This window comes from Lemur catta, chromosome 3, assembly GCF_020740605.2.
Source record: "Lemur catta isolate mLemCat1 chromosome 3, mLemCat1.pri, whole genome shotgun sequence".
NCBI lineage: Eukaryota > Metazoa > Chordata > Mammalia > Primates > Lemuridae > Lemur > Lemur catta.
The window spans coordinates 51,488,677-51,516,366 of NC_059130.1; the positions used below are offsets into that span (position 1 = coordinate 51,488,677).

At 44.4% G+C, this 27,690-nt stretch overlaps 1 protein-coding gene across 7 annotated transcripts in view; it reads right to left on the reverse strand.

The window, feature by feature from the left end:
* Positions 1-27,690, reverse strand: part of SLC44A3 (solute carrier family 44 member 3) — a 74,533-nt gene that overhangs the window by 11,324 nt on the left and 35,519 nt on the right. For 6 of the 7 annotated variants that reach the window (XM_045547488.1, XM_045547489.1, XM_045547485.1 and 3 more), the window contains 3 exons: positions 24,276-24,441; positions 17,606-17,762; positions 14,755-14,838 (listed from right to left, as the gene is read on the reverse strand). In XM_045547488.1, coding sequence (XP_045403444.1) covers positions 14,755-14,838; positions 17,606-17,762; positions 24,276-24,441 — 407 coding nt within the window. Of the gene's footprint in view, positions 1-5,718; positions 6,308-14,754; positions 14,839-17,605; positions 17,763-24,275; positions 24,442-27,690 lie in introns of those variants that run through there. The other variant, XM_045547492.1, reaches the window with a different exon arrangement.

Here is a 27,690-nt window from a genome sequence, read left to right on the forward strand (position 1 = left end):
AGAAAATTACTCCAATCCTACTTCTCAAAAATAACCACTGCTAACATGCCCCGGACCTCCCCCCAACATTCCTCTGCGAACGCACACGGACAGAAGGAAGGAAAGAGGGGTGGACACATGAGCATGAGTTATGAAAATGGAGCTGTGCTCTACAGGGCATTTAAAATAAACGTACAAATGTTAATTTGACTTCAATAAAGGAAAATGAAACTAAACTAAAACTGAAGGAATATTTGAATTTCAGACAAATTGTATCTTCCCATTCAAGACTTAGGTTTTCTAAAAAAAATCTTTCTGTTTTTTTTGTTTTTTTTTTTTTGACAGTGTCTCACTCTGTCACCCAGGCTGGAGTGCAATGGTGTGATCATAGCCTACTGTAGCCTTGAACTCCTGGGTTCAAGTGATCCTCCTCCTCAGCCTCCCAAGTAGCTGGGACTACAGACACACATCATCATGCCTAGCTAATTTTTCTATTTTTTTGTAGAGATGAGGTCTCACTAGGTTGCCCAGGCTGGTCTCAAACTCCTGGCTTCAAGCAGTGTTCCCACCTGGGCCTCCCAAAGTGCTAGCATAACAGGCATGAGCCACCACGCCCAGTCTAAGAAAAATCTTTCTAAAACCATTATGAAAAATGTTAAAAGTTTACTTATTTTTTTAACACTGGGTTTGTCAATGAGAAAGATGAGTCCTCTCACACTTTCTCCTCCATCCTGACTTCAGTGAGTTATTTTTCAGACTTTGTCAAGGTTTTGAACATTTACAGCCTCTTTGATGATGAATCTCCACATTTGAGCAGTCCTCATTTGTTAATGAGGTATACCCAGCACTGCCACCTCACACACCTGTTCTACACCACCTGCATTTCACACCTGTACTGTCCTGGAGGGCCCTTGCAGTTCCTCTGCTTGCAGATGCTGTTCCTTCTGCTCAAATGCTCTTCCAGATCCCTGCCCTCTCTGTGGGGCTAATGTTTGTTGAACAGACAAAGGAAGATGCTTTTGGCAAACCAAAAATGTCTTCCAAATGATATTTCTTCAAAAAAAACTCAAATTCAGTTAATTCGTTTCTTTGTTCCTTCAGTGGAATGTTAGGGTTAAAAGGCACCCCAGATATTACCCGGGAAACCTTCTCACTTTACTGACAGAAATGGCAACCTCAACAGGCTAAGTGACCACCAGAGGTGACGAAGATGGGACAGAAATCAGGTGCTCCCAGCCAGCTCTTTGTGTTAGGCCCTGCCCCTTGCACAAATCCAGAAAGAGCCAAATTAGGCAACCGCATCTTGCTTAATGTGACCCTGCATTGATCTGCTAGCAAAGCTCTGCACTCTGCAGTGAAACCCACCAGGACAATGACGTGAGTCTTCATGCCGAGCATGTCCAGGATCCAGGGCCGTGTGGAAGTGCTGCCTTCATCCAACAGGCTCTTTCCCATTACAGGCCACTGTCCCATCCGTTAATCTCATTTGACCTGCATAAGCAGTGGAGGAAATGAGCAAACCAGAGGGAGGCCTGGTGTTCCACAAGGCAAAATTAAACTGTGGTGCTGTGAAATGGGAAATGGGGCATGCTTGTACTGCTACTGACTTCAGGTTTTCTTAGAAAGAAGGTTAAGTAGATGCGCTTGTCCCTGGTTAGTGAGGACCGTTCACTGGTTTCCTCCTCTTTGCCTGTATCCTTGACATGGAACTCCAGGCAGAATGATGAAGCCAGCAGGCCGCAGCTTTTGGAGCCATATGGATTAGCACACAGTAGTGCTGCTGTCCTAGATAAGCTCTTCAGCCTCACGGCCTCAGTTTCCTCATTTATACAATGAGGGAAATACCTGCAGCCTCAGTTTCCTCATTTATACAATGAGGGAAATACCTGCTATATAGAGTCCTCGAGATGACAAACTCAGTGTATGCCAAAGGTTTGCCGTGGTGCCTGTCATACTGTACAAAATAAATGACTGTGGGATTTACAGACTTTAGAGGATTGGTTCTTTAGTTAAGAGAATGCCAAACATCTCTGATTTGAAGCTCAGAGCTGAGGAAATGGCAAGAGGGAGGTGGAGAGCAGAGATGGGGATGTTCACGTGTTTTTCATATATTGTACGTTTTGGGAAAATAATTTTAAGTCAGGCATCTGTTCACGTGCACACCGTTGGTGGGCACGGGGCCGTGGAGGCTGCGTGAGGAAGGCTGCTGACACAGAGCCTGGCAAGAAACCAAAAGGTCACTGATCACCGCCAGGAATAATTACTGCTCGGTACCACGGTGTGGTCCACGTTGTAAGAGGTGAAAACCTCTTGTAAGAAAAATGCATTTGCTTAAAAGACATTCACTATAATAGCATCTTTCTTTTCTTTTTATCGTGGTAAAAAACATATAACATTCAATTTACCATCTTAATCATTTTTAAGTGTAGAGATCAGTAGTGTTAAGTCTATTCACATTGTTGTACAATAGATCTCTAGTACTTTTTCATCTTGCAACACTGAAACTCTACCCCCACTTAAACACTAACTCCCCTCCACCTCCCCCTCCAGCCCCAGTAACCATCTTTCTACTTTCTGCCTCTATGATTTTTGACTACTCTATATACTTCATGTGAGTGAATCATACGGTATTTATCCTTCTGTGACTGGCTTATTTAATTTAGCATAATGTCCTTGAGGTTCATCCACATAGTAGCAAATGACAGGATCTCCTTTTTAAAGGCTACACAACATGACGTTGTAGGTCTGTCTCACATTTTCTTAACCATTCATCTAGGGTTGCTTCCACCTCTTGGCTATCGTGAATAATGCTGTGATGAACCTGAGTGTACAAATATCTTTGCAATCCTACTTTGAATTATTTTAAATATATACGTAGAAGTGGGACTGCTGGATCATATGGTAGTCCTATTTTTAATTTTTTGAGGAACCCCCATATTGTCTTCCACAATAGCTACAACATTTTACATTTCCACCAACAGTGCACAAGGGTTCCGACTTCTCCACATCCTCACCAACACTTGCTATTTGCTGTTCTTTTGATAGTGGACACCCTGATGGGTATGAGGTGATGTCTTGTGGTTTTGATTCACATTTTCCTAATGATCAGATATGCTGAGTATCTTTCATGTGCTTACTGGCTGCTTGTATAGCTTCCACAGAGAAATGTCTCAAGTCCTTTGCCCATTTTTTAATTAGGTTGTTTTATTGTTGTTGAGTTGTAGAAGTTCCTTATGTATTTTGGATCTTAGCCCCTTATCATATATGATTTGCAATTATTTTCTCCCATTCTATAGGATGACTTTTGACTCTGTTTCCTTTGATGTGTAGAAGTTTTAAAGTTTGGTGTAGTTCCATTTGTCTATTTTTCATTCTGTTGCCTGCGCTTTTGGTGTCACATTCAAGAAATCCCTGCCTATTCCAATATCCTGACACTTTTCTCCTATGTCTTTTTCCAGGAGTTTTATAGTTTTAGGTCTTACTTTTAGATCTTTAAATTATTTTGAGTTAATTTTTGTAAATGGTGTAAGAGTCCAACTTTGCCTGTGCATAACCAGTTTTTCCAGGACCATTTGTTGAAGAGACCGTCCTTTGCCCATTGCATAGTCTTGGCATCTTCGTCTAAAGTCATTTGGCTATTTTCACAATGTTTTATTTCTGGGCTCTCTATCCTGTTCCAGTGGTCTATATGCCAATCTAGCATAGCATATCTATGTTTATGCCAGTACCACACCATCTTGACCGTGGCTTTGTCGTATGACAGATGTTTTCTTTCTGAACCTCCTCTCTCCACTGGCAGTTCTGCTCAGACAGCAGTTTCCCCTGCAGTCAGTTCTAGGTGTGGTTAGGGAAGCTTCGACAAGAAAGGGCAGCTCTTTGAGCTAGTATATCTTTTCGCTGTCTTGCCTCCCCACTACTCTTAGCAGACGTTAAAGGCTGTGTGAAGGCAGCGGGAGCCCAGCACTGGTGCTGAGGCAGTTCGGATCCTCACAGTCATCCTTCCGTCCAAGGACACGTACAGAAGGTCTGCTTCGGCCACGCTCCAGGCTGGGGCCTGGGGACTGGGCACTAAGTGAGGTCAGTAGCCTCATGTTCTCTGGATCTCACCAAGTTTCCTTGTTGTTGCCTTGATGGCAGACATGCCGGAGAGCCCTTCTCCACCCCCACGGAGACGTGTCCTGATGAAGTCATTCAGCCTCAGCTGTCTCATTCCACCGATGAATGTGACTCTAGCAAATGCTCTCTTTACCCCACCTGGTGCCCACTACCAAGCTATTCTATAAAAGGCAAGAGGAGGGGGAAGATGAAACCACTTGAAAAATTGTCAAGGCCTAGATCCACTTGCCAAAACTTTTAGGAACTTTCTAGCCCCACCCAGATAAGAAAGCTAAGTGAACCAAAATTCTTTTCATTGCTCCTTCTGCTACTTTTCATAGAACTTGTTTCTCAAATGTCCATAGAGATAAGACTGAATGGAAGGACTGGCCAGCTCTCCCTAATACATGTATGATGGTTTCCTTTGCTCTCTTGACTCTCATCCCTCGTGTATTTTCTCCTTCCTTCCTTTCACATTCTCCGTTCCAGCAGGAGTCAGGCTCTGGCTCCTTCCCCCAGGTGAGGTCAGGGGGCCAGCTGGGGAGTAGGGGGTAGGAAGACATCCAGTCTGCAACTCTCACTGGCTTTTGTTTTCCAGAATTTTAGACTCTAAAATTTTAAGCCCTTACCTGCCAGTGGAAAAGGTGAAGGAAGGGGATTCCCAATATGAACTGACTATCTTGGAGCAGCAAGTAAAAGTGCAGGTCTTCCTCCAACCCCAGATTAGAAGAAGAGACTCCCTTGGGCTGGGGGAGGAAACAGAAGTCTGTGCATGCTGACCAGGGTTCAGGTCCGCTTTATCTTTAGCAGAGTGTGGAGAAGTGGCAAGACTCTTCCACGGGCCCTAGGGTCCTGATTTGCCCAGGTTGTGAGAGGGTTCCAGAGATGTGGGGCCTTTAGGTGACCAGGACAATTAGTCACCTGCTGCTAGCTCATCCAGGCAGACAGGACCATAGCTGGCCTTGTAAGATATTTCTGCTTCCCAGGCAGAGCCTGAGGAGCCATGTAGACAGGAAGATCCATGTCTCAAGGGCAACCTTAGTCTGCTAATGCCTGGGGACACCTGAAACTCAGATAACCCCATGGGGTTCAGCCCAAGAATAACAGTTTAAATTTTCGGCCAGTTCAGTGGAATGGAAGCTCAAAGTCAGAAATTAGGTTGGGACATGACACAGTCCTTCCTGCACAGCTGAGTTTGCGGCTAGAATCACACCCAGGTGGAAGGAGTTCAAAGACGGGACTCGGGTGGCAGCAGCCTGGAGCACTGTGGGATCCTGGCTTGTAGCAGAACATGAATCTGTGACTGCTAAATCCAAGCGGCTTCTATCCCCTCAGCCACCAAGACTCACACCTCCTTCCATTTTTTTTTTCTTTTTATGAATGCCTTCTCTAGCCTCTGGCCAACAATCTCTTCCTTCTCCCAACACGCCTCAATGTCTACGACAAAGACAACTGGAGAATGAGAGCTGAGGAATGTACCCCACAGTCAGTGCCTTGCCTAGAAGGGTATGGGAGGGGTGGGCGGGGGTGGGCTTCAAGGTGAGCAGTCAGAGCCCTCTGACAACAAGGGTTCCAGAAGAACCAGACACAGAGAAATGACATGAAGAAACCTGCCCTCTATCATGAGGAAGATTAGACTTGGGGTAGGAGCTACTCAGTGGTTTATTTTCATTTTCCACACGAAGTCAACTTGGGAAATGTAGAAACTAATCTATAATCTTTACACTTCTCATACTCCTGGGGTAAAGTTGACAACTCGGGCTGCGAACATTCCCTCCTCCATCCTGAGCCACCTCCCCCAGCGTCCCGGCCCAGCCTGGGTGGCCAGCAGCCACTGACTCGTCCTGGGACGACACGGGAGGAGCCAGTCTGCGGCTGCCAGACCCCCACATCCAACACTGCTCACCACAGGACAGTGTTTGCACATGTCACCTGCTTCCTTATTTAGGAGGAAATTAGATTTTGCTGACTCCAAAGGTGGTTTTCTCAGATCAAAGTTAAAAACACAGCAGTCTCCCTCAGTATTTTTCCAGTGTACCTAGAACGTGTCATGACAGGAAGGTACAAAGAGCATAAACGGTTGCTCCATGCCCCACATGGAGCTCAGGCTTGTGAAAGGAGTCTTATTAGAGTGATGCAACAGCGACTCCTTGGATCGGATGACCTTTTAAACCAGCGTTGTTGGAAACAGTCCCCGTTGCTCTTGCTAGACAGACACGACTGCTCTTGACTACTGAAAAATGGGAGCAAAGAGAGAAAATGAGCACTAGATGCAGAGAGGTCAGAGGCCAACCTACTGAGAACATGTGCTACTCGGGGCATGTTTTCTCTATCTGCAGACCACGGTTATTCTCTTTCTTCAGGACTTGAGTGCTGAACTTTTCCTCATCACTACCCTTCATGGTGGGGGAAACTTGGGCATTTTTCTGGACTGCAAGGACCAGATGGGCAGCTCTTAGCAATTCAACTCCCCTCAACAAGTGATTAGTGTAGTGGTCTGGCTGGGGGTGGCGTGGGGAGAGAAGGGTGTACTGGGAAGAGAACGCCCCATAGATGCTGACATATCCCTAACTGAGCACTATTCTAAGTGCCATGGGATATAACCAGGAGCTCATACACTAAGTGCATTGATAATAATGGTAATAACTTCCATTTATTCAGTAAGTACCTCTATATGTGAGGCACAAAACTAAGAGCTTTGCAAATATTCTCTGTTATAATCCTGGGAGATAGGTATTTTCATACCCAATTTACCTGGCACATAGGCTTCTAATATTTGGTGAGCAAATGAGTAAACTAATTAAACTCACCCCTTCCCTCCCAAAGAAACTAACATTACAGTGCCTGTACTTAGAGCCAGACACCATGCTCTAATGTTTATATGTATCAGTTTATTCAACCCTCTCACAATACCTCTATGAGGGAGATACTAAAAATTTTGCTTTATATATTCCATATCTATCTTTCCATCTGAAAACAGAGGTGAAGTAAGCTATGTAAGGGCACAAGAAATGGAGGAGCTATGATTCAAACCCAGATCTGTCTGCCTCAAAGTCTGTGCTCTGCTCACTCTGTCACACTGCTGGGAAAAGGGGTATGTGGACCAGATCCAAGCAGGGGACAGCAGGGGAAGAAGGAGCTCTCGTAAGATGTGGGCAACTGTCTACTGGAAGAAGGGGAGGGCTGAAATGTGAGGAGAGTAGGGGAGGCTTGGAGAAGGAAGTTGGGGGCTTGGTACCATTAAGAAAAGACCCCAATCTTCCCAGGACCCAAATGTTCCTCAACCTTCTGTCCCTGTGAGCACAGGCCTGTCTTCCATGTCACCCAAAAGATGGGGAGATCTACATAGAGCTCTGCTCAAAAGGTAAGTCAGGGCAGGTCATACCAACATGCTGGGTAATGTGACATATCTGTCTGTCCTCAGTATCTAAGTGAAGCTCGGAAGGAAAGAGGAAGAGAAGACACAGGATAGAGAAGCGGGGAATCCTGTCACCCCGTAACCGTGCAACGCTGGCTCAGGCCTTCAAGTGCTCTAGAACCCAGATGCGGAGGGAGCGTGTTCCACGATCTCTCGAGTTCTGGGGCTCTGAGTCCCTGCCCCGTGGAAGGAGTGCCCTGGTGGACTGGTGGAAACCTGGGTTTAAATCCTGGTGTGGGGGTGACCCTGATTGCCCTGGCTGTGTGTCCCTATGGTCAGGGGCTTCCTTTAGGGTAATGCCTCTCATTCGTTCCCAGGGTAGGAGGCTGACTAAAGGGATGGGTGAGTTTGGAAGGAGAAGCAGAGCACAGGCTGGCTCAGTCCCTTCCGCACTCTCTTTGGGGATCCACCTGTCACCAAGAGCACCCCTCCTCAGCTTCAGGGGGAGGTCTCCCTTGTTGGCTGGGCCTGGGAGAGGGTGGGCTGGTCTTTCTGATTCACAGGTAAAACCTTAACAAACCTATTTTCCCACAGCTGTTCCTGTAGTACATCTTCCAATCAGATGATCTGGTATTCAAGGTGATATTTTTAATCTTCACCTGCCTGACTCTTGCATCTCAATTGTTCAGAACTTGGACAAGGGAAGAGGGAATGACTTACTGGGTCTTCCGAATCTCAACAATCAGCTCTTACTTTCCTCCTTTCTAACCTAGGGCAGGCTATTACTTAACCGCTCTGAAACTAAGCATTATCATCTGTTTTTAAAAAAGATAATAGTATAGCTCTCACAGGATGATTTGTGAAGATATAGGTAGATAATACACATAAAGTAGCACAGAACCTGGCATATATTATAATATATATACATATATATAGTAAGTGCCCAATAAATGGTAGGTATTCTTATCTTCAGGAGCTGCACACTTCAGAGGAAGTCAAGGCAATTAATGCCAAACACTTGGTAGCCTCTCAGGAGAGTTTCCTGATTATCTGAGCACTCTTCTGTAACTTTCCCTTCCTTTCCTATAGCGATGGAGTCATTCAACAAAAATTAATTTCCTCTCCCAGGAGTTATAAGAATTTCAAGTCAGGAAGGACTTCAGAGTCCAACCTAAGGTGGCAGCTGCTCATGGGGCCTCACCCTGGAGGACTGAGAGGGTGCTAAGGCCCATTTGGAGAAGAGGCCTTGGGGCCTTGCCCTCCAAGCCCTGACCCTGTGACAGGCCCACAGCAGGTGGGAGCTGGGCTCCGGAGAGGCTGCGCCCAGGAAAGCCACTCAAAGCCATGGCCATATGCCCAACAGCTTTTCAACCATACACCAGGAAACATGAGGATTCAGTTGGTTTTCTCCCAGACAGTCTGGGGCCTCTACGAATAGGTGTCTCAATTCCTTTCTATTTAAAGCCAGGATAGTAGCATTTGCCATGCAACAGCTGGGTGGGGGGATTACTGCTGTCTATAAATGAGCCTTAATGCAAACTATCATATGGACACACGTGTGAGTTTCTTTCTAACACATGCACACGAGGCATCCCTCTAGTGCTCTCCCCATCAGCCGCTTGCCCAGAGTAGCTCTGAACAGTCGGTGGGGAGGCAGGAGTCAGAACCACTGCAGTCACTAAGAGAAGGGCTGGCTGGCTGCTCTGTGCCGAGGTTACCTCTCATGGCAACGTCAGATACTGAAAGAACTGTTTTTTCTTAAGAACATTTACATCATTTTCATAATTGAGTTAGAGAAATTGCACAATATCCATTATTTTTTTTTCTGAGATGCATATGCTGCCCTGGGAGAGGAGTCACTGGAGATCTGCCATTTGGCTTGGGATGAACCAAAACTTGCCATGGAAAAGTCACCGAGTGCTTTTGCTATTGATGGTCTACAAGAAAGAGTATCATTGAAACAGACCTAACTGCAAGGAAAGGGGGCAGGGGGAAAGAGAAGTCTTTGAGATATTACAAAGTCAAGCCTGCCACAAAGGCTTAGGAGACAGAGACCAACATTATGTTCACTGAAAAAAAAGTACTGGCAGGCAGGGCAGGGTGGGGAGGGGTGTGTGAGGTGGGGAGGGGAGAGAGGTGCACATTGCCCAAGAAGCAGCAAGTTTGTCTCTGCACTGGACTCCACAAGGGTCCCCAGGACCTTTCTGACCAGTGCATGCGTCAGGAAGACAGGAAGCTGCCAGCATTTCCGATCAAGTGGTGATCTGTGCATTTGCATTTATCCAGATGGATGCCGAGGGAAGTGGGCTCCACGCCTCACAGACTGCATCCAGGTGCACCAGGTTCCCCTCGCCCCTCCTCGAGCGGGTACCCAGCCATGCTGCGCACTCGACCACGGCAGAAATAGGGTGTGACAGTGGTGGACATTACAGTACTCTCCTACCACTGAGACTGACCAAGGCGACTGGCGACTGCCAGTTATTTTGCTTATCACTGCACGGACGCAGGGCTCAGAGAACTGCCGAGAGTGGGCACAGACAGGTGGCCCCTCTTGGTCCACTCACATTCTCAGGCCCCTCTACGAGATTCTGGCAGCTCTGAAGTGGGGCAACGTAAAACATCGCTGATGGTTGTGATACCAGGATAAGCCCTGGAGAAGAGGTATAACATGAAAAAAAATGAGCCTGTCATTTTGGAAGACAACAGGAAAACAAACAGTTCGTATTTTTCGCATTCTCCCCCATTTCCCACACATCTCACAGCTCCGATGGAGCCGGGTGGCACCTGTGTGTCCCAGCTCTGGGCTGGACACCGCAGCAAGGCTCTGAAAGCTGCACAAGAACCTTGGAGGTCACTTAACCCAACCCCCTCATTTTGCAGAAGCTCAGTAAGCGGAGGGGGCTCGCCCAGGTTACACAAAGAAGGGAGAGGCAGAGGCAAATGCTGCTCCACTTGACTAGCAAGTTGCCTTTACCCAGGAGCTTCTCCCAGGAGACTGGTATAGAAATGATGGTTCTCAGACTTTTGCAACATCAGCCGGGAGCTACTGCCTACACCCATTCCCACTTCTGCTGGAAGAACAAAGGATTGAAGAGGAATGCAATGCTTAAAATGGTAAAACACATAATGAATTAAATAAGAACCAAATAATCAACGGAAGTAAAATGTTAAAAACGACTGCAGCTGAACAACACAGTCAACTCAAGGCAACACTGGTGTTAGCAAAGAGCTCTTTCCCCAGTTTGCAAAATCCTAACTCCCTGCATGTGTACACTCACAAACTTTACAGGGTTGCCAAGCATTGCTTTGGCAGCTAGACGTTTCACTGAATAATGAATCTGAGTCCTCAGGAAACTGTGTAAAACCCCAGTTTCGGTTCATAAAGGACATATTTTAGTAAGCTTTAATAACACATGACCTACTCTACTGATTGGTAAACAACCACTTGTATGCAAAAATGAAAATCTAAGAAATTCGGCTATTTGCCTATAAAAATTGGAAAATGGGATTTTCTGGAATGTTCAGATCAGTTTGAACCATCAGCATGAGTCCCCAGGTGGTGGTCGTGAGTCCTCCTCTGGCTGTTTAAAAAATGCACAGTCATTAAGGGATTGGGTCCTGGGGTTGGGGGTTGAAACAGACTTGGATTTAAATCCTAGTTCTGCCACTAACTATATGCCTTCTCTAAGCCTCAGTTTCCTTATCTGTAAATTGGGGATACTATCTCAAAGACTACCAAGCAACATAATGCACAAAAAGTACTTAGCATAGAACTGGCAACAAGTTACTGCCAACCCACAGCTGTTGTTGTTGTTGTTACTGTTGTCAGCTGGTGATCTCCTGGGGGTGCTCTATACCCAGGTCCACCTCTTCTATGACATTTCCCTAACTGCCTGGTCAAATCACCTCCTCCAATTAGCAAGCTTCCCCTTTTCTGAACTTCTGCAGCCCTCATTCCTGTACTTAAACACAAACTTTTCTGTAGTGTTACATAAATGTTTCATGCTTATGCCTTTTACTGCTTCACCCATCCCACCCTACCCTTGCCCCAAACTAGCTTGTCCATTCCCTAAAGGCCTGGCTTATGCCTTTTCTTTCTTTCTTTTCTTTTCTTTTCTTTTTTACAGATGGCGTCTTGCTCTGTCACCCAGGCTGGAATTGCAGTGGCACAACCATAGCTCATTGCAGCCCTGAACTCTTGGGCTTAAGTGATGCCCCCGCCTCAGCCTCCCGAGTAGCTGGGATTATAGGCACACACCTTTACAATCTTTTTTAGAGACAGGACATTGCTATGTTACCCAGGCTGGTCTTGAACTCCTGGCCTCAAGCAATCTTCCTACCTCAGCCTCCTAAGTAGCTGCTTATGCTTTATACAGACCGTGTACTGCCATGATGTCTGCTCCCATCACGCCCAGGTTGAAATGGTTTGCATACGGCATAAATAAACAAATGTTTGTTGGATAAATGCATGTGTGAGGTGAACACACAGTTTTTTTCAAGAATATACACATTGGGATTTATGATGTAGAGAGACAAGTAAATGAGAAGTGATGAGACTGGGGGTTGTATTCCCCACTCTGCAGGGGAACGACTGTGCAGCCTGAGGCGAGATATCTGCAAAATGCAGTAACTGCCACCTGCCTCCCTACTAGGATTTAGTGAAGATGGATTAGGCTTTTAAACATCAATGGTAAAACACAACCAGCTCCTTGATGTTAAATAAAGAAGAGCATCTGGGTTTTGATGGTAACAAATGGATCACATTCTCTTTTAGCATTTCCCAGCTCCTATTCAACAAGGAAAAAATAGGCCTCTGCTCTTTTAAATCTGATTTCTAGAGACAGAGATGCCAAAACTTCCCCTAGTAACTCATTCCAATGCCAGGAAATTTCTCAAAAGGCCAATCTAAATTCCTTTTCTCACTTTACACTCACTTTCCTCCATCCACTGCCAAATGAGATCAGCAAAGCTCTGATCACTATTATACAATCATTGTCTTTATTCTTAAAAATCTTTATTTCACTCATTTTCCAGTAGTCGATTTAGACAACTGGAGACCTTTAGATTCAGAGATGAATTCCATTAATGTGAATTCATTAATATTCACATCAATTCTTTCTCTTTCTTTTCCATTCTTCCTCCTCTTCTTTCTCAATCTCCTAACCTTAGGCCTCTGAGCGTGCCCTCATCAGCAGGCACTGCCCAGTTTTGTAGGAGTCACCCCCAGGTAAAGATGCTATGACAGCTGGGTTAGCCACAGCCTCAGCACAGGCACCATGATTAGAATCTGAAAGACCCATCCCTGTTTGCACTGCTAAGTCATTATGGGAGCTGGATCAAGGCTAACTTAACCTTTTTGTGAATCAAGGATAATTATTCCCATTGTACATGCTTGTTATAAGGGTTCATCACCTTTACAATGGTAATTATAGTGTGGTTAACATTAACATTAATTGTGATCTTGGAAACATTTGGAAATCCCAAGGGAAAAAGGGCCTGGGTTAACATAACATGGTGAAATTTCAAAAGGCAGAAAATACATCACAGGATAATAAGGCAGAGAAAACAAATGTGAAAATGGTACGCAAGTGGTTTTCAAATGTGTTTTAGCAGCAGAGTCCTGTCTTCAGATGAAACATTCGGTGGACTCCCTCCCCTACACCACACACAGTGGAGCTGCTCTTGTTGCAAGGCAGGGCCAGCGGGGAGTGGTACAGAGCCAGAGCCCGAGCCCACCCTTCCTCCTCCTCACCCATTTCTCACCCCTGGTGAAGTGGTGGTCCCTGCAGCATCCCCAGGGAGCCTCTAGGCTTCCATGGGGCAGTATGAAATCCAGGAATGAAAGAGGGATACAAAAAGAACCTTAATTTCCATAATACAGTGAGGGCGGGGGTTAAAAGTCAACCTTGGGGCTTGTAGGACTCTAAAACCAACATATTTGTATATCAGTGGTCCCATTCCTGGCTTTTGTCTTTCTAGTCTGTTTCTTAGCCTTGATTTTTCATGCATATATATTTTATCATAGTTAATACATTTTTGTAATGCAACCAAACTCTTTATAGAGTTTAAGTTGGTGTATGGATACATGCACGCAGCTCTAAGGAGAGAGAGAGAGAGAAAAAGAGAGAGAGCATCTTACACTATATAACAAGAGTATTCATAGGGCTTGGCTTGACTTGTTATATGACATGGCATTACAAAAGGTCCTATAGTATTTTATTGTGTCTTATATACACTGGCCTGTAGCAATCCAAATGAAAACTAAACACACTCTAAAATATACTTCAAGATTCTTAAGAGCCTTAAAAATAGAGCTTTACTATAAGAAGGCTACACTTTTCCCTGAATAATGAGAGGTGTTCTGAATACCCGTTATAAGACATTAAATATGGATGGTCTAATTAGTCCCTTTACTTCTAATGGTACATTTATTAGGAAGAGGGGAAATAATATGAAGCACTTTTTTAAGTGAGATTTCTGTGAATATTTAAATTAAAAAACAGCCTGCTAACTTATAAAAATACTGTTTTGTGTATATTTGACTAAGGGCTATTAAAATTTCCTAAATGCCCTACAGAAAAATAAAACATTTAAATTTCTATCAATTTGAAAGACTCAGGAGAGATAAAACAAAAACCCCTGAAATTCAAACAATTGCAGTATATATCTTTATGATTTGTAAAGGAATATTTATAGCTTGAAAAGGAAAGGCTGGTGACATATATAAAAATTAGGGAGGCAATTCTTTTCCCAGTTCAGGAAAATTATAGTTCTTAGAGAAGACACTGAAAATTAGCTCTTAGTTGATATATATTCATTATGCTAGGGTTTCTAAAGACTTCCTCCCCTTTTTATTTCTGAAAAGAGAAACGTATTTCTTTTAGAATGTGAAGCATAGCTTTCATGGCCTAAGGTTCTAGGGTAGGGGGCTGCAAACTGCAACGCAGGGCTAGCTCCATCACACCGGCTGCTTTCCTCTCGTGGGAACCAAGAATGACTTTTACAGTTTTAAAATGGGGGAAAAAATTTAAGAAAGAAAAATATTTCCTGTTATGTGAAAATTGTATGAAATTCAAATTTCAGCATCCATAAATAAAGTTTTATTGGAACCCAGCCATGGCCATCCATTTACATTTTGTCTATGGCTGCTTTCCTGCCATGACGGCAGAGGGGAAGGGTTGCGACAGAGACTGTTGGGCCTGAAAGCCTAAGATATTTACCCAATTTGGCCTTTTACAGAAGAACTGGCCAAACTCTGACCTAAGAGCTGGAACCCACCTTCAGACCCTGGTGTGTCCCTGGGCACACAGTAGGAGGCGTACCTGGTTGAGATGGCGCAGGTATTTGTCAAGACACCAGAAACAGCCGTTGCAGCATCTGAACATGCACCGCGATGATGCTCTGCGCTGTTGGGATCAGGTTGAGACAAAGGAATAGAGTCAAAAACAACACAGGAAAGAAAGTAAGCAGGAGCTTCTGAGGAAACACTGTTTCCACTTGCAGACTCTGTACCTAGGGAAACACTAGCGCAATTCTCATTTGGTGTGGAAGAAGTTCTTCTATTTTGTGCATACTACTCCTACCACTAGTTATTATTCTTATCAGGACTGATGAACAAAGTTTCTCTCCTGCAGGCTTACCGGTTATCGTTGCTGGTAACCTCAACAGAAGGGGGTTAGTCCATGTTGAATGGCGAAGGAAAAGTAGGCCTTCCGGCTCTAGTACACAGAATCTCTCTCCCCCACTCATGTGTCCCTGAGTGTCTTAAATGGCACATTTTGCTTTTTCAAACTAAAATTTATATTCATGAAAAATTCACATGCGGGAGACAAAAACACAAATAATACATTGTTGACACTAGATATGTGCCCACATAAATAAAGAATCAAGTTTAACTTTGGAGGAAATAAATCCTGTAGTGAGACATTTGGGACTAAATTTCAAGGGATAAATTAGTCCTTTGAAATATAACTTGAATTTGTTTGTAACTCAAGAATGAATAATTTAATGAAACTCTTGGGGGAGGGGAGATTGACCACGTCCTACTCACTCTCCAGAGTGAAAATAATCCCTCAAAACAATCCTGAAATAGCCTCGAATGAGGACCCCAGGCATAACTCAGCCTTATATGGGTATTTTCTTAGCCCAGTGTTAATTCAATTGGATGAAACTTGATCTGGATCCTTTTCAGCCTAGCTGTGGTGGTGAATGGGCCTATTTAACGTAGGAAAGATCACACCGTGGCTGTGTGAAATGTTTACATTGTAGACACAGTACCGGCCTATAAGCCTACTAAGGAAGACAACTTTTTTTAACTTAAGAAAGGACACATTTTCCCACCAGTGACATCACTAAAAGAGAGTTTGGCCCCTTGGTCCTTATGGGACCTGGGGAGTGATAAATAACCTTTTAGACCTCAGTCAGAGAGACCTTGGGTCTTCCACTGGCTTCTCTTTCAGATTTATGGAAAGCTGTTTCCCTGAAGAGTTCAACATGCCTAGCTCTAGCAGGGAGCGCAGCTCCCCGTGATTATCCGTGACTAATGCACACATACACGTACACATACATATGCCACACACACAGATATTTAAAATAAAATGCTGTTCTGCTCTTCAAGACATATTTCTCCAAGTTCCTTAAGATTGAAGGATTGATTTCAAAATGCAGGAGCCAGAAGTTGCTAGATTTGCCCTGGTTGTGGAAATGCCTCTTCCAGTCTCCAAAATGCAGCCAGGCAAAATTTTATTAGATACACACAAAAAATTCTACCATTGGGGCAACTGTTTAGCATGCATTTCAAAATAAGGCAGCTGGCTGGGTGTGGTGGCTCATGCCTGTAATCCTAGCACTCTGGGAGGCCGAAGCAGGAGGATTGCTTGAGCTCAGGAGTTCGAGACCAGCCTGAGCAAGAGTGAGACCCCATCTCTACTAAAAATAGAAAAAAAAAATTAGACATTCAACTAAAAATAGAAACAAAAAATTAGCTGGGCGTGGTGGCTCACGCCTGTAGTCCCAGCTACTGGGGAGGCTGAGGCAGTAGGATTGCTTGAGCCCAGGAATTTGCGGATGCTGTGAGCTAGGCTGAGTCCATGGCACTCACTCTAGCCTGGGTAACAAAGTGAGACTCTGCCTCAAAAAAATAAATAAAATAAAACAAAATAAGGCAGCTGGATAATTTTCTATGATATGCAATCAATTATTTCTAATTGCTATACTAACTTGAAATCTTGATTACAAATTTAAAGATATCAACAGTTTAGACTTGTTTTAAAGGAACAAAAACAGTTCTAAAATATAATATGAACCCACATGTAAAATTTTCTCAATTTACTAAGGATACACAGGAATACCCAAAGGGTTGGAATCAGGTAAGTTTGTGAAACTCTGACTAAGTCACCAACCCTGAGGTGGCAGTGAGGGTTTGGGGAGGGCGGGGGAAGAGATTAACATTGTGTGAAAACAGAAAAGTTGGGAAAAATCCAATCTTCTCTTGCTCGGCAGGCCAGAAATACCATGAGAACAGCTGTTTTCCTGGTGTTCTGGTTTCCACTGGCATTCATAACCAAATGTGCATGGAAATAAAAACCAGGGAGGAGAAAACCCCCAGGCACAAAAGCCCTACAGTTTTCTGTCCTTTGAGCTGAGATGCAGGTCAGCTTGCCCATTTCTCACTCGCAAGTGCTTGTGCTTCTCACACACACCAGCAACTTCCTCGCACACACCAGTAACTTCACAAAAGGCAGGGAATATTTTAGCATTAAAACAGAAACAAACAAATATTATTCCTATCTTACAGTGTATTCTCTTACTTAAAAAAAAAAGTATGATAAGTGTTTAAAAAATTGTTTAAATTTCACCTTAAGAATTCATCCCCTTTGTTCAACAGTTAAATAAGAAGGAAAACCAGCTAACTCAGAACTATTTCCTCCGCACCCCACCTCTACCACATGTTGGAGAAAACCCAATAAACAAGGCCATAAACAAAACAGAGACTGGAAGAAAAAAAGGTTTGCTGGGGAAGGTGGGGGGATGGGACCTGAGAAACACAGGAGCCTTCTGAATGGCTGCTGTCACAGGTCACATTTCTGTCCTGGGACCCGCTGTAGTTTTCCAGTAATTAACTTCTCTGCAACCCAAACATGGAGCACACTACGTATTAGGATGTTGCCTTACCTTCTCTTTCAGAGCGTTATAAATGCACGTGAGAATGATTCTTGGAATCCTCACCACAGCGATTAAAAACGACCCTTTCACGACTGTTCCTTGATGGTAGCAAAAAAGAATGGAGAGAGACGAAAGGATCGGACGATCGGGAGGGTCATTTTTATTTCTGGGAATAGGGAAAAACACAGCATTTTAAAAACACTATTCAAAAAACAACAAAAAACTTCTCTCTGGTTCAAATCATCCACGGTACTAACAATTTATAAAGCAGTAATGCAATAAGCATTTGGCAATGTTTTATACTCCTTGGTAGCTAAGGTTAAATTATTTCTTGGACTAATTTAATTCCTTCTAGTGACACTCAATCCTGCAAACAAATACAGAACAGAAAAAAATATTTTAATACTGATGAGTTGGAAGTTTCCCTCTTTATAACACCCACCCCTTCCATCAACCCTTTAAGTTGCCTATTAATCTCATTTTTGTTTTCAGAAGTTTAATTGTATCACAGTGTCCGAGGTTTAAGTTACACAGGAACATATATAAATATTGCTTACATCAGCTTGGTGATTAAAAGCATCACCAAATCACGTGACCAGGATCAGCGGCCAGAGAGGTGACAGTGAGCTCAGCCTAAAAGGAGGGGACAGAGGGCCCTGGGTGTTTGGCTCCTGCACTGTTGCTCCAGCCTCCTGAATCCAGCTGATTTCTCCTCTGCTCTTGAAAGGTCACTTCAGTGTGAATCATTTATGGGACTTGTCATGACGCAGCTCCCAAGAATGTGTCCAAGTCAGTTTCACAGGCAGGGGAAAAAAGTGAAAAAGAACAGAATGGGCACAGCCTTCACCCTACCCCAAACCTGAAAGATAAAACAAAGGAGGGAGGGCTGATGTCATCCTGAGGGTGACCCTCGGAATTCCCGCCAGAGCCAGTTCTGGAAAACGAGGCCTTTCTGAGAAGCAACTTCGCAGATTCAAAGTGAAGCTTGGTTTCTTCATAATGGATTATTCTACAACTTGCTCTGGTCGCTAATAAGTCACTATGAATTAAGGTTTTGACAACAGCCTAGGTTTTGAGGGAGGAAAAGGAAGGCAGCCAGAAATGTTTCAAAAGTTGGCAATGGCTGCATTTTGTCGTTGCTTAAATCATCCAGGAAGAAAAAGAGAACACGAAAGTGATACTGAGAGCTAGAGAACTGCGACCCAGCTGTCCCACAAAAGGGGTGATGTGTGTTTCAACCCAATATTATTTAAAATAGGAAAAGCCAGGGAAGCTATTGCTGATAGGAACTCATTTTGACCTGACAAACGGGAAGAGCAGGGTAGGCCAGGAAAATGTGACACACTTTTTTCCCTTTCCTCGTTTCTTTTTAAAGGAAGAATGTTTACTTTTCCACTGAGGAGATTTATGTGCCTTAGGACTTATTACAGCGCTCAAGAGGGGATGCAAGGAGAAGAGGACACCACCTGCTTTCCATCCGGCAGGGAAGCGAATGATTCATAGGCCACTGTGCACAGGGGCCTTGCGGTCTAGGCCTCCAGGTACTGAGGTCTGGGGTTGGGCATCAGCTTTCTGAGGTTTCACTGCGATGGGATTAACCATTTCAGGCAGAGGAGTGTCTGTACCGCCTCCACTTCCCCAGCCCATAGCATACCCAGTTAGGACTCTAGGCTCTGCAGGGCTTGGCTAGAAGAAGATGCAGAGGTTCCAGGAGCTGGGTTACCACGTGACGAGAGTGAGAACTTAAAGAGAAGGCCCTTTCAACTCAAGCCAGCTCATGGAGCCAGGAGTCACTCAATAGTTGCCCTCAAAACTAGAAACAGAAAAAAAAAAAACAACAAAAACCAAAAAACTAGAAACAGCCCTACAGAAAAAAGGCTGAATCAGGGCAGTGTCTCTGAGGCCCCCACCTTCTCCTTAGACCCTTTTCCAAACATCCTCCTGCCCTCCTTCCCTGCCGTGTGTGTAGCTGGCGGCTTCAGCTCTGTCTCCCTCATGACCAGCAAAACTTGCCTTCAGGAAGAGGATCTGATTATACCCCGTGAAGCTTCCAATATACTTATCTCTGGACTTAACCATATTTTAAGAATTGACCTAAGGGATGGCATTGCAGTGTTGGGCGCACTGGGCAGCTCAGCAATGAGTGTGTTAGGGGCCTGGGGGGCTCACTCACTGGCCTCTAGGGAGTACTGCGTATTGAGCACCGTCCGACTGGGCCACATCCACCCCAGTTCTGTGGGTGATGGCAGTGAGGGAGACCCAGGCAGCATCAGAGGGTAAGTGACTCCAGGACGTGCCTCCCTTCTTTTAAAGCTGTGGCTGCCTCCAGTGCTAACAGGTGCCTGGCCCCAAACTACAGAGCCAGGTCCCCAGAACACCCCGTCGATCCAAGTCCATGGGCAAGGGTTTAACGGTCCCACCCATCCAAGTCCTACAACACCCTTGGGTCACGGTCCATAAGTGCTGCCCTGCAACTCCTCATCCCATCAGACACCACAAAACATACAGCCACATGTGCCGCTTCAGGGTCCTAGGAGCAAGTTTTAGCTCCAGTTAGATCCAGCCTCATGCTCACTGAAACCTCTTCAAACAAGGAAAAGCAATTTTGTGCTGAGGCTCCTGGACAAGGTGTGGGCCGCACGGCATGGACGGCCTCCATGTAAAGCTGGTTCCGAGCGAAGGACCCCTGTGTGGTCCCCGCAAGGACCACGTCCCTTCCTGATATTTCTTTCAGCAAAATCACTGCAAGATGGGGTTGGGAGGGCCAGGGAAACCGTAAGTGTCTTTCCAATTCTACAGAACATGTAAACTGTGTTTATTATAAAGAACAGGATTCTTTCGCTGCCCTGGGTAGCTTGTTAGGGTTAGGAAATTCATCTTTCTCTACCTAAATTCCTCCGGGCCTGTGATGAATCCACTTCCTCTCTTCTTCCTCAGCAGATCCAGGACAGCTGGAAACCATCTTCTGTGTATTTGAAAACCAAGATGAAGTCATGCCCCAAGCATCCCTTCTCCAAGTTGAACAGTTCTAGCTCCTTCTATCACACCCCTAGCAGCATCTTTATGGTGCTCAGTTGACCGCCCTTCAAGCAAATGGATGACAATTTTACAGATTGTCCATATCCTGGTACTTGATGGTCTTTGTGTGAATGCTTCGGCCCTCTTAGTGCTTAAATGAATGACAAGGATGAATGTGCTCCAGCTCTATTTAACCTTCACCCTGAGTGCAGGCAGCCAGAGGATGGCATAAAGAATTGTAAACTGGGAGATCAGGAAAAGCCTTGAGGCTCCAAAATTAGGCAGAAAATCAAAAAGAAAGCAGAGCTCTTTAATAAATGAAATAGTCATGCTAAAAATAAATCATCACGCATTTTATTTTAAATTGTTTTTTAAATCAAAGTAATATGTAAAAGTCTCTTAATAAAGCCAAATAGTAATGCTGGGCTTATTAGGAAAAATAGCAGTTTTCTTCCCCCATTCCTAATTCCCTCTCCCTAGAGATAATATTTTAGCTGTTTATTCTGGCACTCACCCCCACACTTCAAAGTTCCATGTTCTTATTGCTATCTCCTGCTTTTTTGGCTTCAGATATTGTCTACTGGCCTTTCTACCATGGAAGATTCTAGTTTCATTTTCTTATACACCCTGAACCTGTCCCCCTGAAACACACTCTTATTTTCGTACCCTCTTTTCTTCCCAGTATAATTTAATTATACTGAAGTTTTTTTAGTTAATGTTTAGTGTTTATGTTTTTAGTACATAAATAATATGCACTGTGAATTATATTCACAACTGATCCAAGTACACATTACAATTATATTTCCTTTCCTGTACAACTTTTGGTTTTTCCTTAACTTTTTCACATTTTTTATTTGCTTGGATTTCCATGGGCTTCACTGAATGCTTCATCAAAGTGTGAAACTTTTCTCAACATGTTCAAACACACTTGGTATTCTCTCCATTTTCTTTTCTTTTCTCGGGGGCATGTCTCCTGGAGCCCGCTGTCCTCTGGTTCCACCCTGGACTGGATGTTTTCTACACCTGCTGCATAGCTACCCTACTGGGAATTCCCTTCTCTTCTGAAACTCATGTTTTCCTCCCTGGCTTACTCATTAGTTTCAGTGGGAAACAGCCTTCCTAGAAAGGATGTGGGGAGGAGAATCTTTTGGGACTTTGCGTGCCTGAGTATGACTTTATTTTTCTTCACCCTTGACTGGTAGTAGGCATAGGTACAGAATTCTAGGTTGGAAATAATCTTTCACTGGAATTTCATAGCCTTGCTCCACTGTTTTCCCAGTTTTGCGTTGCTATTGAAAGTCAGATCCCATCCGGGGTCGTGATCGTTTGCCTGTGATCTTTTTTTCCCCTGAGAAGCTTCTGGGATCTTCTCTTTACTCATGTCCTCCAGCCCTGGGAAATTTTCTTTGAAGATTTCCTTTTTTTCTATTTCTGTAACTCATATTAGTCAGATGTTGGGTCTCCCAAATTTATCCTCTAATGTTTTATCCTTTCTCTCCTATGTTCCATTTCTTCATATTTTTGTTCTACCTTTTGAAAGAGTTCTTTAACTTTATATTTTAATCTCTCAATAGAAAATGTTCACTTTTGCAATCGTATTTTTAATCACTAAGTGGTCTTTCTTGTTCTCTCATTGTTCCTTTCTTTTGGGGGGTTCTTGGTTTATGGATGTAGTATTTCTTTGTTCTCTCTGATAATATTATAGTTCCTCTGATTTTGTTTTGTAGTTTTCTTTTGCAACCTGCATTGTCTCTGTTTTTCCTAAATTCCTTTGTTTTGTTTTGTTCATTTTGATCTCTTTCTTTTACCCTGAGGCTTTCTTCATATGTTTAATAATCACTGGTGAACAGTTTAAATTTAAGAGTGAGGCTGTGCTCTGTGTGAGGGGCACTGCTGTTGCCTGGGGAGCTTCAGTGTTCTGTTAGGAGTCAGGGAATCCCTTTCATTGGGGGCCCCCATGTGGTACTATCCGTAGGTCTTTCCTTTGGGTTAGACAGTTTCCCAGGGAAGAATCCTCAAGCCTCCTCCTAGGGGATATCAACGTGGCTGCCAACATTCTGGGAGCTGAGCCGTGGAATGTGGGGTGTCGCGGGGTCCTTGTTGTTCAGTATGTAGACTTCCACTCACTCCCCCCACGTTCCCCATCTTCTGCTGGTGTGGAGGACGGGATCTGGGCATCTAACTGCTCCTTCGGAAGACTTTCAGCTCATCTTCAGAAGTACATTTTACACCTGGATTCCTGAGCCTCTCTGGGATCCTGCAGCTCAGTTCAGCCTGCATCGTACTCGTCTCTCCTCACCCGGCCAACACACATGGACAGGCTTCTTCAGCCTTCCCCAGTGTGCTCGGAGTCACTACCCGCCCAGCCTCTCTCCAGCTCTGCTGTCGGTGATGCTTCTCACCTGCTGTCATTGCCTCTCTGTTTCGCAGTGTCCTTGCGTGTGTACGCCTTTTTCATTCTTTCCTGATTTTTTCTGAGGGGCTGAAGAGAGGGAAGGGACTAGGAGATTAAATGCATATGCTTCACTGAAGTCCAGATTAAAAGCCCTCACTGAAAATGCTTTGGTTTTGTTATTCTAAGTTAACACATAACTGCTCTGTCAGATAAATGGTACCTGCTGGCCAATTTGGTTAGAATACTCTTTGCTTCCCTACTCAGGAGCAAGCAACACTCGGAGCCAAGGGCAACAGCCCCTCTGTGAGTCCTCCAGAGTCTCCGATGATGGAGGTTCCCAAGGGCACCACTACATTAAAAACCCACAGTGCTCGTTATCATCAGGAGATAATCGCTCCATGGCATGAATCACTCTGGCTGACTGTCCTACCCCCAAAACTCATGTTTATCTATTCATTTGGTTTGAGAGATTAGAGGGTCAGCCCTATCTAGAGTAAACTTCCTGTTCTGAGTCCAGCCCTGTCATTGTCCTGGCCGTGCTCCTGGGGCTCATGGTCCCCACACTGCCCCCTGGAGACACACAAACACACACACACACACACACACACACACACACACACACACACACGAAAGAGGTAAAAAGGGTTCAGGGTGTGTGTGTGTGTGCGCGCGTGTGTATGTACATATATGTACGTGTCCTCAATTATTTTCATGAAGTAACGGGGTATAAACATAGAAGCAAGAAAGCAAGTAATTAATGTTCACTAGTAATTTAATGTGCATAAATTATATTTTATAGTTACATACAATTCCTTTAGGATTTAAAATTATTTTCTAAGCAAATATTCTCCTGATTTTACAGAGGACAAAGTGAGGTTCACAGAACTTACTGAAGTATGTTCAAAATAGACCAGTAGTGTTTTTTTTTTTTAAGTCTGAAGTCAATAACAATGGATATTTACAGGGGAATTCAACCCTTCCTTTTAATCTTTCAATTCTAAGCAATATGATCACTTCCCTGTTTGGCTTCTTTCTAAATTTTCTAGCTTAAAGCAAGAGAGCTTGGAAACATGACAGATTTAAGGCATAACATTTCTTCTTACCACCAAGTGAGCATCCAGCCCAATTTTTAGCTTAATCTTTTGCTCTTGCCAATCCCTTTTAAAGGGTCAAGTCAAAACTGCCAAATATCTTTTGAGATACATAACATGAAGCATGTAGACAAACCACACAGACCAATCAACAGGAGAAAAACACTGGACCTACCTGTTGAAGTAACAAGTCACCACTGCCCCAGCTATAGTCATTTGCTGGCATGCAAGGATGAACTCGCTAGTCCAGATGAGGCCAATTAAATGGTACCACCACATACACCGAATGTCCAGGAGAGGCTGATATTCCACTCGGCCACCTTCAATAACCTGGGCAGCGCCTACAGGTTAAAAACACAAACCTACTTTATCATCACTGTTTTCCTAAGCATGGAAAGTGGTTCAACAGGCCACATTTCTTCATGCTTAGCCTTTGGCATTACATGAAGCACAGACGCCAAAGCAAAGTGTGAAGCACCTACCATAATTTAAAATCTCCATAGCAAAAACTAAAAAATTGAGAACACACATTTAACTTCTAAATAATATCAACAATGATAACTATAGTGATGATTGGTAGGCAATTTCCAAGACACTTGACATATACTCTGCTGCTCATCCCACTTTGTAGATGTGAAAACAGGTTTGGAGGAGTTAAGAAACTTTTCGTAAAGTCTCATTGCTCATGATTAGTGGAAGGAGGATATAAATCTGAACACACTGGACTCTAAGACCCACAGTTTTGACTACATCCCTTTGTGATACAAACCAAAGTTGTTACATTGATGAAACCACACAAAACCATTAGAACCATGTTATAGAACCCTACTTGGCCAAACACATAGACGTTATAAAAGAGAAAGAGACAAGGGTCTTTGTTTTCTCAAAGGGATTCAGTTCAGATTTCACTTCAAGACCAACCTCTTCTAGCACATTTAAAATGTCTCCTGGGCCTCAGTGTTAACCTTTCTAGGTTCAAATCCCAGCTTTACCCTTCATGGGTAGCCCGGGACAAGTTATTTGGCCTCTCAGAGTTTTAGCCACCTTACCTAGAGTACCTCTGCCCTGGTAGAAGTGTGAGCATGGAGTGAGGTTACCTGGAAGGTGCTTGGTATACCGCCTGCCCATAGAATTATCACTCCATCAGTGATGGGGGGTGGGGGAGGGAAACTTCCCCTTTGCCCCAGAAGGTTTGATGAAAGATCAACTCAAAGTAAGGCAGATTAGTAGGAGAAAGAGGTTTATTTACCATGTGCACAGGGATAATCACAGAGTGATTACCCAATATCCCAGTGGGGTCTGGAAAGTTATATACTGTCATTTTAGAAGGACGGAGAGATGAGGAATATAGGTCATTCTATTTAGGGGCAATTAATGGCTACTAGGGAGGATGAATAGATACTTGGGAGAATGAATGAATGGGGGAAATAGATTGACTTGTAAATGATTCTCTTTGGAAATTAACTTAACCTAAGGGACAGGTATTATATTTAAAATGATTTGGGCCAGGTCTGGTTGTATTTTTGATCTTCTTTTCTGCAATATATTGAGATAACTAGGAGGGGAAGGGAAGTCGATTAATCTTTTTGATGGGTCTGTTTTTTATGAAGAAAGAGGGAAAACCTGTTGATTTCTAAGGGTCTTTAATTCAAAATACTCTTTATACCAAGGAGTCATATTTTGGGGTGAAATTTCCTGAGCTCCTTCAGTGATGATGATGATGATGATGGTGATTAAATTGCAGGAGCACGGTACTGCATTCAGCTGAGGCCAGCAAGGACACCCTCACAATGTTCTGTCACTCACGTGGCTACACCCTGCCTTCCTTTCCATCATCCAAAGAAGCCCTTGAATTAGCTCTGGAGACACTGGTGAATCCAAACCCCAGCTTGGTGGCTGCATTTGATTTCTAGATGTCTTCCCACCATGGGTTTTAAATCAGCTACTGTCAGGAAGGAGATGGGCACTTTGGTCTTTACTGAAACCTACAACTTGAACAACATTTAAAGGCAGTTTCACATTTCCTGTCATAGCTATAAATTGACTTTAGATTCATAACTCATGTGTCTTTAGACACTCACAGCAGGGTCTGTGAGGAGGAAAAGGGAGAAGATAATCATGCTATAGAGCAAAACTGATTCCACAGACTAGGGCTGGTCTCAATTCTCTGTGCTGTATGTTCTGCGGAACAAGAGTCACATTGTGAAAAATAGTGGAACAGCTTGATTTACAGACAGAAGTTAATATTTTATCGAACACTGGGCTAATTTAGCTTGGAGGCAATCTCTGTTTCAGGTAAGGCAAGAATAAATGCCTATGCTTTTCCAAAATAGGCATGTTTTAGAAAACATTCCCAATTCCAAAGGAAGTGGCACCTCCCAACGAGAACACGTGTTTAGGCAGATCAGGTCAGTGGGCTTTGAGAACCACTCTGGAATATCAGAAGCGCTCCGGGCCAGGGAACAAGCACACTGCTCCTCCTATAAGGCCCTCGAGTATCAGGGACAGATTACGGCTTTGCAAGAACAGGTTTACAATATCACATGGTGGGGGGAAACGCTTTCACAGAACACAAGGGATGATTTCCTCAGACAGAGGTAAGTACTCAGGCCCTGGAAGCTGAGGGGCATGGTCACTCCCCTCGGCTGCCCTGTGCTGTCAAGGGCACATATTCACCCACCTCCCAGCTCAGCACACCGGTGGCAACAGTCAGAGAGTGGGGCAGCTAGGGTGACAGGATCTGCTTAGACTCTAAAGCCTTTGGCATTCCCCAAAGCGGAACCCATACGTTATTTTTGACTGATCACACTGTTGTTTTCGAACATCCTTATCAAAGCCATCTTCTGTTTTCTTTCCTGGGGTTCAGTCATACCGGGCTGTTTATGGACCTCCCTTCAGGACAGGGTTTCGCCCCTCGCCATGCACCAGCTGACATTCTGTTGGGGGCGGGGCCTGTGCCCAGCATTACAGGATGTTTAGCAGCACGCCCCGGCCTCCCTGCACTGGATGCCCTGAGGATCTTCCCTCCCCTCCCCGTCATGACAACCCAAAATGTCTCCAGATATTGCCAAATGCCATCTGGGGGGCAAACAGCCACCTAGGGGTGCTGCTTGAGAACCGCTGCTTTAAGAAAACATTATTGAAGAATCAGGTACTCTGGCTTCTGGCAAAAGCCTGGAAACAGAGGTCGGATGCAGCCGAGAGCCGAGAGCCTGTGGGTGGGGCAGACGCGCTTACACGCACAAGACTGCCCTCTCCTGGATGGCTGTGTCAGTGCAGGCGACATCCCCTCCACACCACGCGCTGCCTTGCTACTGTGCACTGCACACTACAGCTCCTCCCACGGGTAGCTAGCGGGAGTCAGGGAGAACTGCGCCATTCATAGATCCCAAGATATGATGGATCTCGGAGGATGGTGGTGGAAAGGGCACTTAACTGGGAGAAGACGTGGTTCCAGGCTCAGCTGTGACACGTGTGACAAGCAATTGGGGCCACAGTTCTCTCATGGTAAAGATGGAGATAGTGAAGAAGACAAGCTTGGGACAGTGATTACAGGCTTGGGCGTGAGAGTCACACAGGCTAAGAGTCAC